This window comes from Leuciscus leuciscus (assembly GCF_965113295.1).
Source record: "Leuciscus leuciscus genome assembly, chromosome: 24".
Lineage (NCBI taxonomy): Eukaryota > Metazoa > Chordata > Actinopteri > Cypriniformes > Leuciscidae > Leuciscus > Leuciscus leuciscus.
The window spans coordinates 16,313,421-16,328,009 of record NC_138723.1 but is presented as its reverse complement, the minus strand read 5'-3'; the positions used below and the strand labels follow the sequence as shown (position 1 = coordinate 16,328,009).

Sequence of the window (14,589 nt, the reverse complement as noted above, 5' to 3'; positions counted from 1 at the left end):
TAAATCAGTAAAGAGTCTGTGTAATGGAAATACAATGCACATGTCATACTTTTACACTGTATGAAAAAGTTCAGCACTGTATGAACAACCGTTTTACTACTACATTATGACAGTTTTAAAAAAAGCACAAAAAACCATAGAGCATAACGAAACCTCACAATGCCGGAATGCACACATAAACTTTACAATGTAAACAAACTTTTACCTTTGAACCTTCAAACTGTACTAAGAACATGTATACTGAACGTGACAAAGCGACCATTGCAAATCCATTTGTTTTTCGCGTCAAAATTAGTGCGGGCGCTTGCAGAACATTAGAAATAGAACAGGGCATCAGTTTACAGTAGGGAATTTGTTGTGTCTCCTTGCGCTGCATCCAATGTAGACCGAATCACTAATTATAAATGGGTTGTATTTTGAGTTGCATTGCATCGCTCGCTTCTGGTATAGTAACGGTGTTACACTGCACAATAAACTTTTACAAAGAGTAACACAAAGAACCTTCACACTGCATAAAGACACTATACACTGGATGCAGAACCTTTACACTGCATAAAGGAAGTTAACATAGAATAAGGAAACTTAACACAGCATGGAGACAAAGTATTACACAGCATGAACACCTCCAAGTACACACAGCATGATTATACTCCAAAACAACCTTAACATAGCAACAATTACATTTGCATAACATGAAGAACCTTCACACTCCATACAGAGCCTATATACCTCAAACCAGAATCCGTTTGGGCCGCTCTGCAAAAAATCTTCAGCTGATTTATGGGAAGGGCAACAGTGCTCACCTTCAGAGTTCAGACTATATAAAGTGGATTGTCATAAAATTCAACTAGCTGTAATGAGGCTGAAATGAGATCATGATTTATTCAATATCTTGCTCTTACCTTAAAGCTGTATTTTTCAATAAATGCCATACTCTCTGAAGATTACCATTGCATAATGAAATACTAGTGTGCTCACCTCTTTAGAAGCACTGCTGTTTTGAGCTAGTTCAGGTAAAGTATTTTTATACAGGTAACTGTAGCATTTCTCTAGGGTCTGAACCAAGGCTCTGTTTGCCACACATCTAATGTGCTTCAATTCAGAGCTATGTACACAAGAGACAACAAGGATCCATTTTTAAACGGCAAGTATATAAAAAACAAGACTTTTATGGCTCATTGCTCACTCCAGCACATGAGGAGGAGATAAAATGGAAACTTTAAAAGGCAAAATCATGGACCTGCCCAGATTGTTACTCACTACATAACACAACATTTTTGTTGAAAGGTTTAAGAGTTGAAAGGTGTAGTTGAGATGAAACTCACCAGAAATGATTGGGCTCTGCCATTGAATGGCATGGGCTCTGTGAAGAACTCCGTGTCCTGCACAAGCCTCCCGTGACCCCCATATTGCAGCTCGTCCGAGTTCAATTTTATCTTATATCTGATACGAAACATGATCAAGGAACTGTAAGGAGACGCTCTTTGGTCTTGCGACATTTATCTCTCTCTTATTCTTTCCCTCTCTCTCGTCAAGAGTAGCTCGGGGACAGATGGTTGGTCGGATAATGATAAACGCATGAGATGTGATGGATGACTGTTCTGTTGAGTAACAGCTCAAGAAGAGAGGGAAGCCACCAGACAAATGACACACAAGACATGGATCTCTATCTACATCTCTGAGGTGAGACACATGCACATTTGCTGTCGTGAGAGACCTCTAATCAATGAGACAATGCATAGAGAAAACAGAAGAATACACTGCATAATATATAATTGTTCAATTATAATAAAAATAGAAAACCAGCTTACTAGAATGATTTCTGAAGGATCATGTGACACTGAAGACTAAAGTAATGGCTGCTGTAAATTCAGCTTTGCCATCAAACGAATAAAGTACATTTTAAAATATATTCAAATAGAAAACAGCAATTTTGAACTGTATAATATTTCACAATATTACTTTTTACAGTATTTTTTATATCAATCATAAGATAAAACAATCTGCCATATATGCATGCTTTAAAAAAAAATAATAAAGCAACTTACTTGGCATATTTGTTACATTTATGAAAATTAACATGAATGCTACACAAATGATACCAGAAGTATATTGGAAGTGTAATGCAGCAATTTTGATGATAAATACCAGCTAGGTTTTTATTTGTGACCTTGTAATCCTGTTACATGTAATTGAATCATCAGTGTCCCAATGTTTAGTGGATCAAGGACCCTGCTAGTGCCTGAATTCATGTATACCACATACCGATGCATGTCAGAGGGGATTGGCAGGGACAGTTGAAGCGATGATTGTCAGTAAGTATACGTTATGTGTCACAAGGACATTTATAATTATAATGGCTAATCCATCTGAGTCTTTAGTTTGTGTCTAAGGAACATATCTCACCCTTCTCTTCCTGTGGAGAACCTCAGGCAATCCTCTACGCCCCCCCAATAGCTAACGCAATCATTAGCTACAACATAATTTACCCCCTACTGGAGCCGTGTTAGTGTGTATGTGTGTGTTCACAGTCAGACCAGTGAACAGGCTCCACACGGTGAAGAGAGAAGCCAGGGACACCACTCACTCTAAACTATTGCATTATGGGAAGAGAAAATCGAGTTAAAATACTACAGGTTAGTGCATTCTTATTATCAAACGTCCCAAATGTAAATCACAAGGTGCAGTTAAGATACAGCATAGAGCAAATTAATTAACACTTCAGCTTGGTAAGCGCGAACTGTGAACTTTTATGGAGTGAACAAATTTCAGCTAAACATGCGTGCTGAAAATGAATGCATGGATCTGAACAGAAAAGTCCTGAAGGGCAAAATGGCAAATATGAAATGCCTTTTCTTACATTAATGTTATATATTTTATGCGGGGTCTAACATTATAACAAAACAGAAAATATTTTCTTTTTTGCATAATTCCTGCATATATTTTCAATGCCTGGAAGGGCAACTCATAAAACACATTTTATACAGCTTTTTGGATTACAGTATTGGCATACTGTGTCAATTTTTTTCTTTTAGTCACAAGAAGCCCTGAAGGTCAGGGTCAAAAGAAGTAAATAAACAAAGAAAATAAATAAATAAAATAAAAATAAAATTGGCAGATGCTAACTGTATAACAATTAGCGTGAATAAATGAATCTGAATCAGAATTCTGAGTCATTTGCTACTGAAAAATTATTTGACATTTGACCGCTGCTGAAGAGGTGAAACATCTACAAACAATGGAAAACTGTTATTGTAATAACTCCCGTTATGCAACAAAGAACATTTTACGAGGACTAAATTAATATATGTGCCTTCACAGACTTACAATACATTAACCGCTTTTAAATCAGCGGTTCTCGACTGGTGAGTTTAATGGCGACGCTCGTAAAAGCTGCCAGCTGCTGTAGAGATTAGAGGAAGTCGAACACGTTTTTTAATTGTGAGCTGGATAAGAAGGGCAGGTGGCAAACTTATTCTAATTAAACCAGGCAATCTCTACTTCCAGAAATTATGGATCTGATCCAGACCCGACTTTCTCACTCCCAAGAGGTTAATTCCATTCCTTCCACAAACACACAAACAAAAACCTCACGGAGGAGGGTGGAAAAAAAGCATCAGGTTCAGGAATTGGCAAAGCACATCATTTTGGAGAGAGATTATATCCGCCGACTTGCCGTGATAGTTTTAAAATCGGCAATAAAAACGCTACGGCTCTGTGTAAAATTGGGGATTTGAGAGGGATTGTGGTTGAATCTAGTAAACAGACCACAATGCCGTGGTGAACCTCACTCTCCCAAGCAACCCCGCTGCTTGATTTTCAGAGAATTTCTGCATCTTTAGGAAGGTTGGGAAAGCAATCTCTTTGCTGTTTTGATTTCAGTCTTTTTTCCTGCATGCTGTCATGTATTTCCAAAGCCTCTCCTACTTGATCTGCTTTTCCTCTTTCCTACTTTCCCTTCGGTTGTTTGGAAAGGAGCTAATTTCTCTTTGAGCTACACCCCACTAGCTCCGAACAGCGGATGATAGTTTCCGCCAGGCTCCTCCACTGTCTATGGAAGGATTGAGCGACTCTTGGGGAAGGCATCGGAGCTCCACACCACAGGAAGCACTCTGGGAATCAACACAGCCGTGGGCCATTCACCTAAACTCCTTGAACTGTAGAAAATCTAATATCCTAAATCTAAAATCTATACCCACATGACCTTCTCTTACTCTCTCTTTATCTGTTTGAAAGTTTTCTCCACCTCGACCGACTCTCTCATTTCAAACACAGCTTATCATTTCTCTCTCTAGCCAATTCAAACGTTTTTAAAGCTTCTAAATGCATTTTTTCCTATACTTTAATTCTGCCCTTAAATCACTGTCTAGACTATAACACACCGCTTTAACAGCCCTGGAAGCTCTTGTTTCATATAAGATTCATGTTTGCTTTCATCTCAGTGTAGATAAACATATTTAGTTACTTTCATTCTATGACTATGCAAATTGTCTCTGTACCAACCCTGGGCTGGGTTCACTGTGTGAATAAGATTAGGCTAATGTTTGAATCTTATGATAGCTTCTACAGCTTTAATCAATCACCATTAAATCAACATTAGACAATCCAATCAATCTGTCCCATTTATTTTGAGTCCAATTGTTTTTTTGTTTTTTGTTTTATCAAAGAATATATGTTTAGAATGGTATACTAGTGCACTGCTACATACAGTGTACTGATTTCTATTTGTACATTCAGGGGCACAACTGCACATTTGCTGAGGGGTATGCAAGATCAGTGTTGGTGATCAGTGCAAGATCAATACAGTTGTATGTGTTGTATGTACATACAAATTTAAAATAACAGTATTTTATTCCGGGATGATTTTTGGGGTATAAATATAATTTATTCTGAAGCATTCTCATCAGTGTTCTATCAGCTTTTACTTAAATCTGCATATTTGTGACATTTACCCCATACATTACTTACCTTTATAAAGGCTGATTTTTATTTGTACTTTATTAAATATATGCATCATCTTTTATGTCAAATTCTTACATTTGATCAATAAATTCAGTTATAATAATAAAACAGGGCTGTTACCAATCAAATTAGGCTAAATAATTTACACTGCAAAATTTACACTGCAATAAATAGCCTAATGTTATGAGATTAATGTTTTAAATAAATTATTTTAAGCTTATCATTTGACCTTTTCTGCTCTCCACCCCAGAACGCTTCCCACATCTATCCATTTTTGGTCATGGGACAGATTTAAAGTAGTCGGAGGGGGAGAGGTTGATATTGATATTATAAAATAATCAGTTAAAATGCTAAACAAAAGTGAAATAAAAACGTTTCCTTTCATTATTTTTTAACAAACAATTTTTGATTATTTATAAAGTTTTATTAAAGGAGATTTTCAAAGAATTATTTTGCCACGATGGCGCCCCCCTCCAGTCCGGCGCCCCTATGCACTGCATACCCCGTTTTTGCGCCACTACTGTATATTACAGAGCCAATAAGGAGGCATGGTGATGGAAAAAAAATAAATGGAAGGAACAATTATATTTCAATGCTTTTGCATTCACATACAAACGTTTGCGTTCTCTCGCGAAAGTATTGTGTTCCCCAGAGGAACTTTGCATTTGCTTGGAAAACATTTGCGTTCTCTAGTAAAAGTTTTGCATTGAGCATTGAGATGAATGTTTTTTTGTTTTTGTTTTAACCATAATTTCCATTTAGTATTACATTGCTGTCACATGACCATTTAAATATATATATTTTTTAAATAATAAAAATAAACAAATGGTTACCTTGATGTTTAACTCATCGACCCACAATTGCAAAATTGCAACTCTTTTAAGCAATTTTTCACCAAATATGGGCAAAAAGCATATAACAACAGTACACACTCTAAAATGTCTCATAGCAACACGTTTGCCAGGAAAATATTTATATATACTGTATATATATATATATATTTATATTCATATATGTATTTGAATCAAGACAATGCCAATGCTTGGGTCTTACAGCCAGGGTTCAATTTTGTGTAAATATATCTCAACTTTGCAATAATGAGTCAAAAATGAGATGCAATAGGAGTAGCGTCCTGTCACTGTGGCATACCTGTCAAGTTTTGGATTTGAAAATAAGGGAAATCCTTTTTTTTTTTTTAGCTATTATTATTTTTAATAAGGTTAAAAACCGGGAGATTTACGGGAAAATACTAATACGGGAGGACGGCGGGAAAGAAGGGTAAAATACGGGACTTTCCCGGCCAAAACGGGATACTTGACAGGTATGCACTGTGGTGGTGTGTGATTTCAAACACAGCCAGAGAATAAGATTGAGCCCAAGGCACTTAAAAGCAGAGATTACAGCATGTATTTGTCAAAGTAATTAATGCTTTTGTTTCGGTCAATGCAGTGGTCATACGTGCTGTATGAATATGTAACATTACATCTGTAGCCTTTTACCTCAACATTGTGCATTAGTCTTCATGAATAATGTAGAGAAAAGTTTCCTAAGTGTGCACTAAGTCCTGCCGTCCTGGATATACAGCTCTCTGAGTTGAAGATGGTCCTTTCTCTCAGCACCCCAATTGATCTCAAGATAACTTGCCCCCGGACACGTTTTAACTGGGGAACCCTTAAGTCTGCTGTAGACCTGACTGCACTCTCTGCACTCTCTGTAGGGATAGAGTCTGGATGACTTATTTCCTTTTATGCTTCTCTGAGTGTGGTTGGAGTTTGTAAATGCGACATACTGTGCATGTAAACCCAATAGAACAAAAACTGCAAAAAGTTATTATCCATAATATTAAAATAAAATAATAAGAAATAAAAAATACGTATGTGACCCGCGCAGTCAAAATGCGTCGGAATGCGCACGGGCTAATTACGAGCTCAGGCAGTTTGCAGCATTCCAACTTTGTGAATATTCATAGCGAATTCTTGAAGTCTGAACCAATGAAATGTGTCTTACTGCTGACTGACATATCCGATGCGTGTGCACAAAGGCTGCGTTTACACGTGGCCGGTTATTTTCATAAATGGACATTTCACCCTCTCCGTTTTCAGAAAAGTGTTCGTTTACACAAACCCGTGTATATGCCATCAAGAGCATGCCAAACCTGTAGGTGGCAGTGTAACGAGAAGCTCAAGCCCATGTTAGCCAATCAGAATCCCGAAAATATAGGTCGCACCTTTGACGCAGTGCAAGTTCTGTCGCATACTGTGACGTCGACTGCCTAAAACTCAGTTTTTCTCAGTTTACATGCAAACGTGCAAACAGAGTTTTCCAAAATCTCCACTCTGGCCGGAGTTTTTAGAAAGAATCGTTTTCAGAGGCGAATTCTCCGCTTGCGTGTAAACGAGGGAACAACCAAAGGGAAATGTCTCCGTTTTTCAAAATAACCATGTACGTGTAAACGGGGACAAAGACAGCACGCGATCCCGATATACTCATATACACAGAATTACAGTATTTCAAAATATCTGTCTTGGTGAGTATTCACGCAAACATGATCTGTTATGTCTTAAATTAATATTTGGTTAACCTTTGGAGAAATACATTTGATGTGTAACATTATATTAGATCCGTGCGGTACAGTAGTCTACAGTCTCATTAATGTTAATACAACAATTGTGGTATCATTTGGGGAAAAAAGTTGAATAAATATTTTTCCTATACATATTTGGGTTTGAATTGGTGTGCCAAATTTTTGGTGTTATTACCAGGGATTTTAAGGCATGGTTGCTAGGTGATTTTGTTTTGGAACCTTTAGAAAACTTTAACTCGATTTTTCTCAAAATTGACTTTGCTGACTCTATACATTTCAAACAGGTGTATCTCATTCATTTTTTGTCTGATTCCAACAATTCATACATCATTTTGAAGCTTTTTAATAGAGAATGTGAAAATACCAATACATCATTTATGAAAATTTGCTCATTGCGACTCATTTTGCCAGCACGGGTCACATTTAAATAACTATCTTCATTCGATCTGTCCTATGGGAAAATCACCATCCGTATAAACCCTGTTTTGTGACTGTCCCTATAAGTCCAGCAGAAAGCGTAGCTGTGATCACCTATCAGAAGCTGGCTTGAGCCAGCCACGTTCTTATTGACCCGTTCGATTGGCTGAATGTCCCCTCTGCACTTCATGGCCCTGGAGACCGGAAGGATCGATATTCTCCCACGAGGAAAAATGATTGATCGTCCTCCAAGACCTCGTCCCTGCCTTCCCCAAAACACTCCAGCAGAGAAGAAATCTGGCATAATGATCAGGTTTAAGCAATTAGTAACGGCTCCAGACGATCAGCAGCACAGCTATGGGAACGAGGGATGGCAGATATAAAGCAATACTAGACCTCCATATCAGGTGTGTGTGTATTACGCATGAGATATAATGGGGATGTGACTCACAGCATATTAAAGACAGATCAAGCTGCTGTCCTGGTGGGATTCACACTTCAACATCTACAGTATCAGCGCTGAGAGTCAGAGGCACAGGACAGGCTGTCGAGAGAAGGAGAATGGTAAAAATCTACTGGCAGGTCAAAAAAAGCACAACGCCACTTGAATATCAATGCCATTTTAAACTCTACATTTAGGCTTATGGCTTCAGGGTTGGAACGGATGAAATGATTTTTTCTCACAAAGCCCACATGGACTCTGGTTAAAGGCGATGTTTTAATGAGAAGAATACACGAGCAAACACAAAACGATTAGGTGTTTGGGGAGGCGCACATGGGCCATATTTACCGTTCTTTCCGCCGGTCGTGCACTTCTAACACCCTTGTCTCTCATCTTCAAAGCCCGACGGCTGGTGGCATGGAAAGAGGGCTCCCCCCTCATGTGCAAGACATAGAAAGGGCAGCGGCAGGGGCTGGAGGAAGCCTAAGTGGCCCTGGCTAAAGGGTGTCTTTATTCCCCGCCAAGCGGGCTCGCTGCCTGGGCCATGATTAAATAGAGGTCCTGGTGGGAGGCCTTCAGCTGGTGGAGCTCATCTCCGGCTGCTCCCCGCAGCCCTTGTTCTCTGAAGAGGAGACCAGGGGGTATGAGCGGAGCTGTTGGGTGGGTTTGCCTCTGCTCTGGGTTTGCTGTAATGAAGGGCTGCTCGCTCGAGTCTGGAACTGCTTGAGAGTGCATTAGTGAAACGGTTCAAGCTAGCCATTCAGCACGTGTTGCTCTGTGCCTTGCAGAGGTGTTTATTACTTGACAGTTGGGGCATTTATAATTGAGCTTGAAAGTGAGGGCAAGGTTGAGTTTGCAGAGATGACAAAGCCCCTGTACAGCAAAAAAAAATAAAAAAAAATAAAACTTTTCTTACTCAGTATTTTTGTCAGTATCTTAACCCGTACTTTTGTCTTCAGATATATATTATATCTAGATGTTTCTAATGTTTTTGAAAGAATTCTCATACTCACCAAGGCTGCATTTATTTGATAAAAAAAACAGTAAAAACAGTAAAACTGTTAAACATTATCACAATTTAAAATAACGGTTTTCTATTTTAATATATTTTAAAATGTAATTTATTCCTGTGATGGCAAAGCCGCAGTCACCACAGTCTATAGTGTCATATGATCCTTCAGAAATCATTATAATATGCTTGACTACTAGGCATTACCATTGTTAAAAACTGCTTAATGGTTTTTGAATGGTTGTGTGTGTGTGTGTGTGTGTGTGTATACACAGACAACAGACAAAAATACTGACCATGTTTTCACAATGCAAAAAAATATTTGCCAAAATATAAAAAACACAACACGTACAGTGAACCTGAGAAACAACTTGTTCAACTGATACAATTCCAAACTTGTCCATTGTGTAAGAAAAAGTCTAGTATTTCATCATGAATAAAACTGCAAAAGAGTATTGCCATTTTCAAACGATCTCACTTGGCAACAAGCAACAATATTCTCTTCATATCAGCTCCAAACTTGAAATGCACTCGTAATGTTTGTCTTTTTACTTATTTATCAAAACGTTTCCTGGCAAAGTGTGCCTCTTAAAGTGTAAATTGCAGGTTAAATTTTTCACGAAGATAATGCAATGTGTTTATTAAACATAAAGATAAGAACCGCCCACCATTGTTTTTTATACCAAAATGCTGAATATAATATGAAAAGTTGGCACTTTTAACAGTGGTTTTAAAGGTGAACTAAGTAACTTTTTTTACCTTAACTGAACAGCTTCGGAGTCATTGGAATGGTTATATTACTTATTTCGGGTTGAATGGTGGTCGTTTCGCACCCCCCTGGTGCCCGTGAGCGGAAAATCCGCACTTGCAACTTTGAGCCGGCGGGTCGCCGGCCGCCGCGTCAGGAAGTCTCGCGTGATATCAGGTCTCGCGATGTAAACAATTGCTTTACGGCCAAAAGAAATCTGCTAAAATGCTGTCATTATTGCGCTCCCTCACGCTGTCCGAACCCGAATGAAGAAGACGTTTTAAAGAATGTCCCATCTGCTTTGATGTCGTTGATCTATAGCCTCTGGTGTCTGAGAATCACCAACGACTTTTTACAACAGTGTTGTCAAATATCTATTCCGAAGCTGTGGGGGGAGCTCTAGAGAGAAACCTGCGAGCAAAAAGCGAGAATACAGCGAAGAAATCCCGAAGCTACCGAGTGCTGCTTTAACCGCTCCCGCTCCCTTCCACTAGATGGGGCGTGACGTCATAAGAGGAACTCACTAGTAGAGTTACCGGCATAGTCATAGCTATAGATGCCTTACATAACTACAGAAAAGTTGGTTGTATGTTTTATTTGATTAAAAAATTATGGATAAAATAACTCAACTGTAAACATACTCGTGTGTGCTGACTTCAAGGGGACCGTGATCCTGCCTGAAATGAGAATAAGCTATTCGCAAAACAAACGGGTTCAGGCACCGGGTTCAGGCACGTCAGATCAGCCGGTCGCAGGTCGAGCTGTTCCACTAAACTCCAAAACGCGTTCACCTCACGACAGCACATACTCTCCACTGCTGATTCAATTGGGTGGCATAGCCCACACAAACACAGTGATGGGGACATCGATCTCTCTTTTTCTTTTCTGACAATAAACATCGCTAATTAAATCGTGAGAAATAGCGTGGATTGAGGAAGGGTATTACATGACGTTTGAGGCGTCGATGAGACTAGCGATTGGTGCCTGTGCAGTGTGTGCATCTCTACAGCTCTGATTTGGACTGACACCATGTAAGTAAATGTCTTCAGCCGTTGTCCCTCCTTGCTATTCTACATGATGGCAAACTTTTGAAAAGACTGGCTTGTTCCCTTATATTATCCGGGTTAAGTTTGCACCAGGCTAGCCTAGACTAGCTCTAACGTAGCTACTCACCAGGACACCTGGCCAACCCTCCACTCATTCTCCTCACACCAAGCATTAATAACTCTTTGAGTGCCATGGGTCCTGGCAATTTCCTCCCCTCTCTCACGCCTGACCGGTTAAAAATTGTAGGGCTGTGGTCCATAAAGAATTTGATGGTTTCCCACATCCTCAGTCGTTCTCCAAATAGCCATAATACAGTAAGAATCTAGCAGAGTTTGGGTTGCGAGTTCCTCTTATGACGTCATCACCAGTTACTGAAAAAACACGCTACCTTTGAAGAAACCCCAATAAATGTTATTTTAATGCATTTTAAGACAGAAATATTAAATATATACATATAGAGCACTTTAATTTACACATTAATTGGCTGTGGTGGTTAACCTGCAACTTACACTTTAAGCAATTGTTGACTGTCACAGACGAGTAGGATCCCTGTCCGCGTCCCTTGACTACGAAAAGATTCAAACTACGAGCAAAGACATGAATGAAACATAAAAGTGGAAAGAGGTGCAGGGAATGGCCTGGAGATATACTCCTAAAGCGCATTATCGATCACATTCTCTTTCCCTGAAGCATCGGCAGAAAACCCCTTGCAGAAACTCAAGCCTCCCCCAACATAGAGCTCTGTTCTTGGGGCAAAATAAATAGATCCCACCCCATTAGAGGCAGACTGCCGTGGTCTTTTTACCACGATTTGCTGTTTTACTGGTCTGATGTATAGGTGCATCCATTCCGATGGGCTCACAAACAAGACTCTGATGTTTCCAGCGACTCACGCACAGACTCATGATAAGAAGAAAAAAGATCCTTGAAAATAAATGAAGACTAGAATTACGACAGTTACGACAGATTTATACAGCAAATTGGGGCCCAAAAGTCTGAGCACAAGTAAAAATGTGTTTATTTTGCATTTTCATTATATTTTATATTGTCAGCATAACAATTTGAGTGAAAACCTGTTGTTTTAATAATAATATAATAATTAAAGCAAAAAAACAAAAAAACAAATACTAAGCCAAATACTATTTAAAAATGTAAAACAATATATTGTTCATTATTAATAATAATAATAGAAACAGTTTTGTATTTTACATAGTATTTGGCATGCAGATGTCATATAGATGTCTTCAGGCCAGGCCAACATGTAACGTGTGGGGCAGATTGGACATTGTATGCTTGAGTTACAACAACTTCCTGTTGCTAACATGTTTTAGCATGTTTCTTGCATGTTTAGCACTCAATGGCATATTTTAGTATGTTGCTAGTAGTGCATCACAGTGTTAAACACGTCACTTCCTGTTGCCAGTAGGTGGCGCTATTTCTATAATTAAATATTTGCATTTAGATGTGTTCAAGGCAGGACTCTTATCAAGTTTCAACAAACATTGTGCCTTTAATTTAGCCGATTTCTGGCTTAAGGTAATTTTGTTGTCCGCTACATGCTAAAAGCCCTTTCTAGCAAAAACAACTACGATATTGGTTTCATCTGTGTGGATTTTAATCAGGCTAAAACCTTCTCTTCGGTGCATGTTGGTGAGTGAGGGTATTTGTGTGAGCAAATACGAGTGGGTGATGTTTGATGAGCCGTAGTTTCTCTCGTCATAGGGTGTCTCGTTCTCTCATCCTAATTGGAGTCTCCATACAAACACAAACTCCCATTGGTGCAACTTGAATGCCCCAACACAGCATCACATCCGCACACCCACGCACACACAAAGGCATGAACAGCTCGTTTTGTGTGATGAAAGTCACCTATAGCATCTCTACAGCCAATTAAATGTGTTTTCGAGACTTGTCAGATTGTTTCCCCCTCCCCCTTCCTCCCTAGTGTACAAGCTCGTCTTTAAACATCAATGGGAATGTGTCACAACCAATGGCAGGTAGGTCTCTAAAGAGCCATGAAGGGTTGAAGGACACACTCACACAGATCACAGATCTTACATTGTAAATACACACTGAGTCTCATCATGAATATACTATATGTGGCTAATGCATTTCTAATAAGTGACCTAACCTCTCTACCACATGCTTCCTGTATATATCACAACTCATATGCACACAAATATACACATATATAATCTCACTCCCACACGCATAAACACACTCCATTACTAAGATGTGCTAGCCTTCTGGAGCTCCCTGTTGAAAGGATACTTCCCAGCATGCTCCACTGCCACCCTGTAGTCAGAGTAGCTGTTGCAGGGATGGAAGTTGAAAACAAACAACAGGTTTGCGCGTTCAAATACGATCACCTTATCAGCTTGATTCAAAGTCGTGACTGCCGCCTGATAGAAGCAAAAACAAGGAGAAGATTTTATTGCTCAGATGTTAGTCCTAGATCATGAGTACAGGAGAAATAATTTAAACAAACAAGTCAATTGTTGATGCGAGTACAGAGGTACTCTGCTGAAAAACTACCTAAACCTGCAGAAACCTGGGTTGCTGCTCTTAGCTGGTCTGATTTGGTGGTTTTCAAGGGTTTGGGGCACTTGTCTGATGATCAAGCTAGGAAAACCTGCACCTCTTTTTTTAAAGACAATATGAGTCTCTAATTGCATTGATACATATATTTGACAAACTGTGAACCCCAGCGTAGGAAAGGGTTTAATATTGTTTCATACAGAGGAAATCTTATTTCTACTGTCTTCAGTACAAGGCGTGTGTGTGAAATGGGCTTCCCGCTATTGAGAGTCATGCCTGGTTGGCTGTATTATGCAATTTCATTATCATATGGGCCATGCATCTCATATCCCATTTAATATGGCAGATAAATAGCTCCCCACAGTTTAACAGATGGCAAGGACAGATCCAGCAAGGAGATTTACACTGGGTTTCTTCTGTAGGTTAAAACCAGTGTGAGGCATGTGCATCTCACCTGACCGGCAGCCAGCCAGCCGTATTTGTCTTCTGTAAGATTCATGTCACGGTCGAAAGCGTACAGTTGTCGGTATCGCAGATGCTCAATGTCCACAAGGTTGAACTGGCGACGGGCATAATAGTAGCTCTCGTTGTTTCCTTTCCTGGGAAAGTCGAGCCATTCCGGATGGCCGAACTCGTTACCTGGAGAAAGAAAAGTTTGAAAAATTATAATTGTAAAAGTTGGTGAAAACTTTTATCACAAACCAGAAAACATGCCCCAGAGCATTTTAAGGTAATTTAGCGTGTTCTAAATATATTAGATCTTACATCCTCTACAGGCCCATTTCACATGAGATTTTCTTACACTGCACGGTTTTTAACTAAATAAGATTTATTTTTAAACG

At 39.2% G+C, this 14,589-nt stretch overlaps 1 protein-coding gene across 1 annotated transcript in view; it reads right to left on the bottom strand.

The window, feature by feature from the left end:
* gbe1a (glucan (1,4-alpha-), branching enzyme 1a) overlaps nt 1–14,589 on the bottom strand; it is a 172,422-nt gene that overhangs the window by 19,860 nt on the left and 137,973 nt on the right. The window contains exons 13-15 of the mRNA XM_082157491.1: nt 14,202–14,386; nt 13,481–13,611; nt 1,326–1,443 (exon numbers count right to left, since the gene is read on the bottom strand). Of these exons, the coding sequence (XP_082013617.1) occupies nt 1,326–1,443; nt 13,481–13,611; nt 14,202–14,386 (434 nt within the window). The remainder of the gene's footprint in view (nt 1–1,325; nt 1,444–13,480; nt 13,612–14,201; nt 14,387–14,589) is intronic.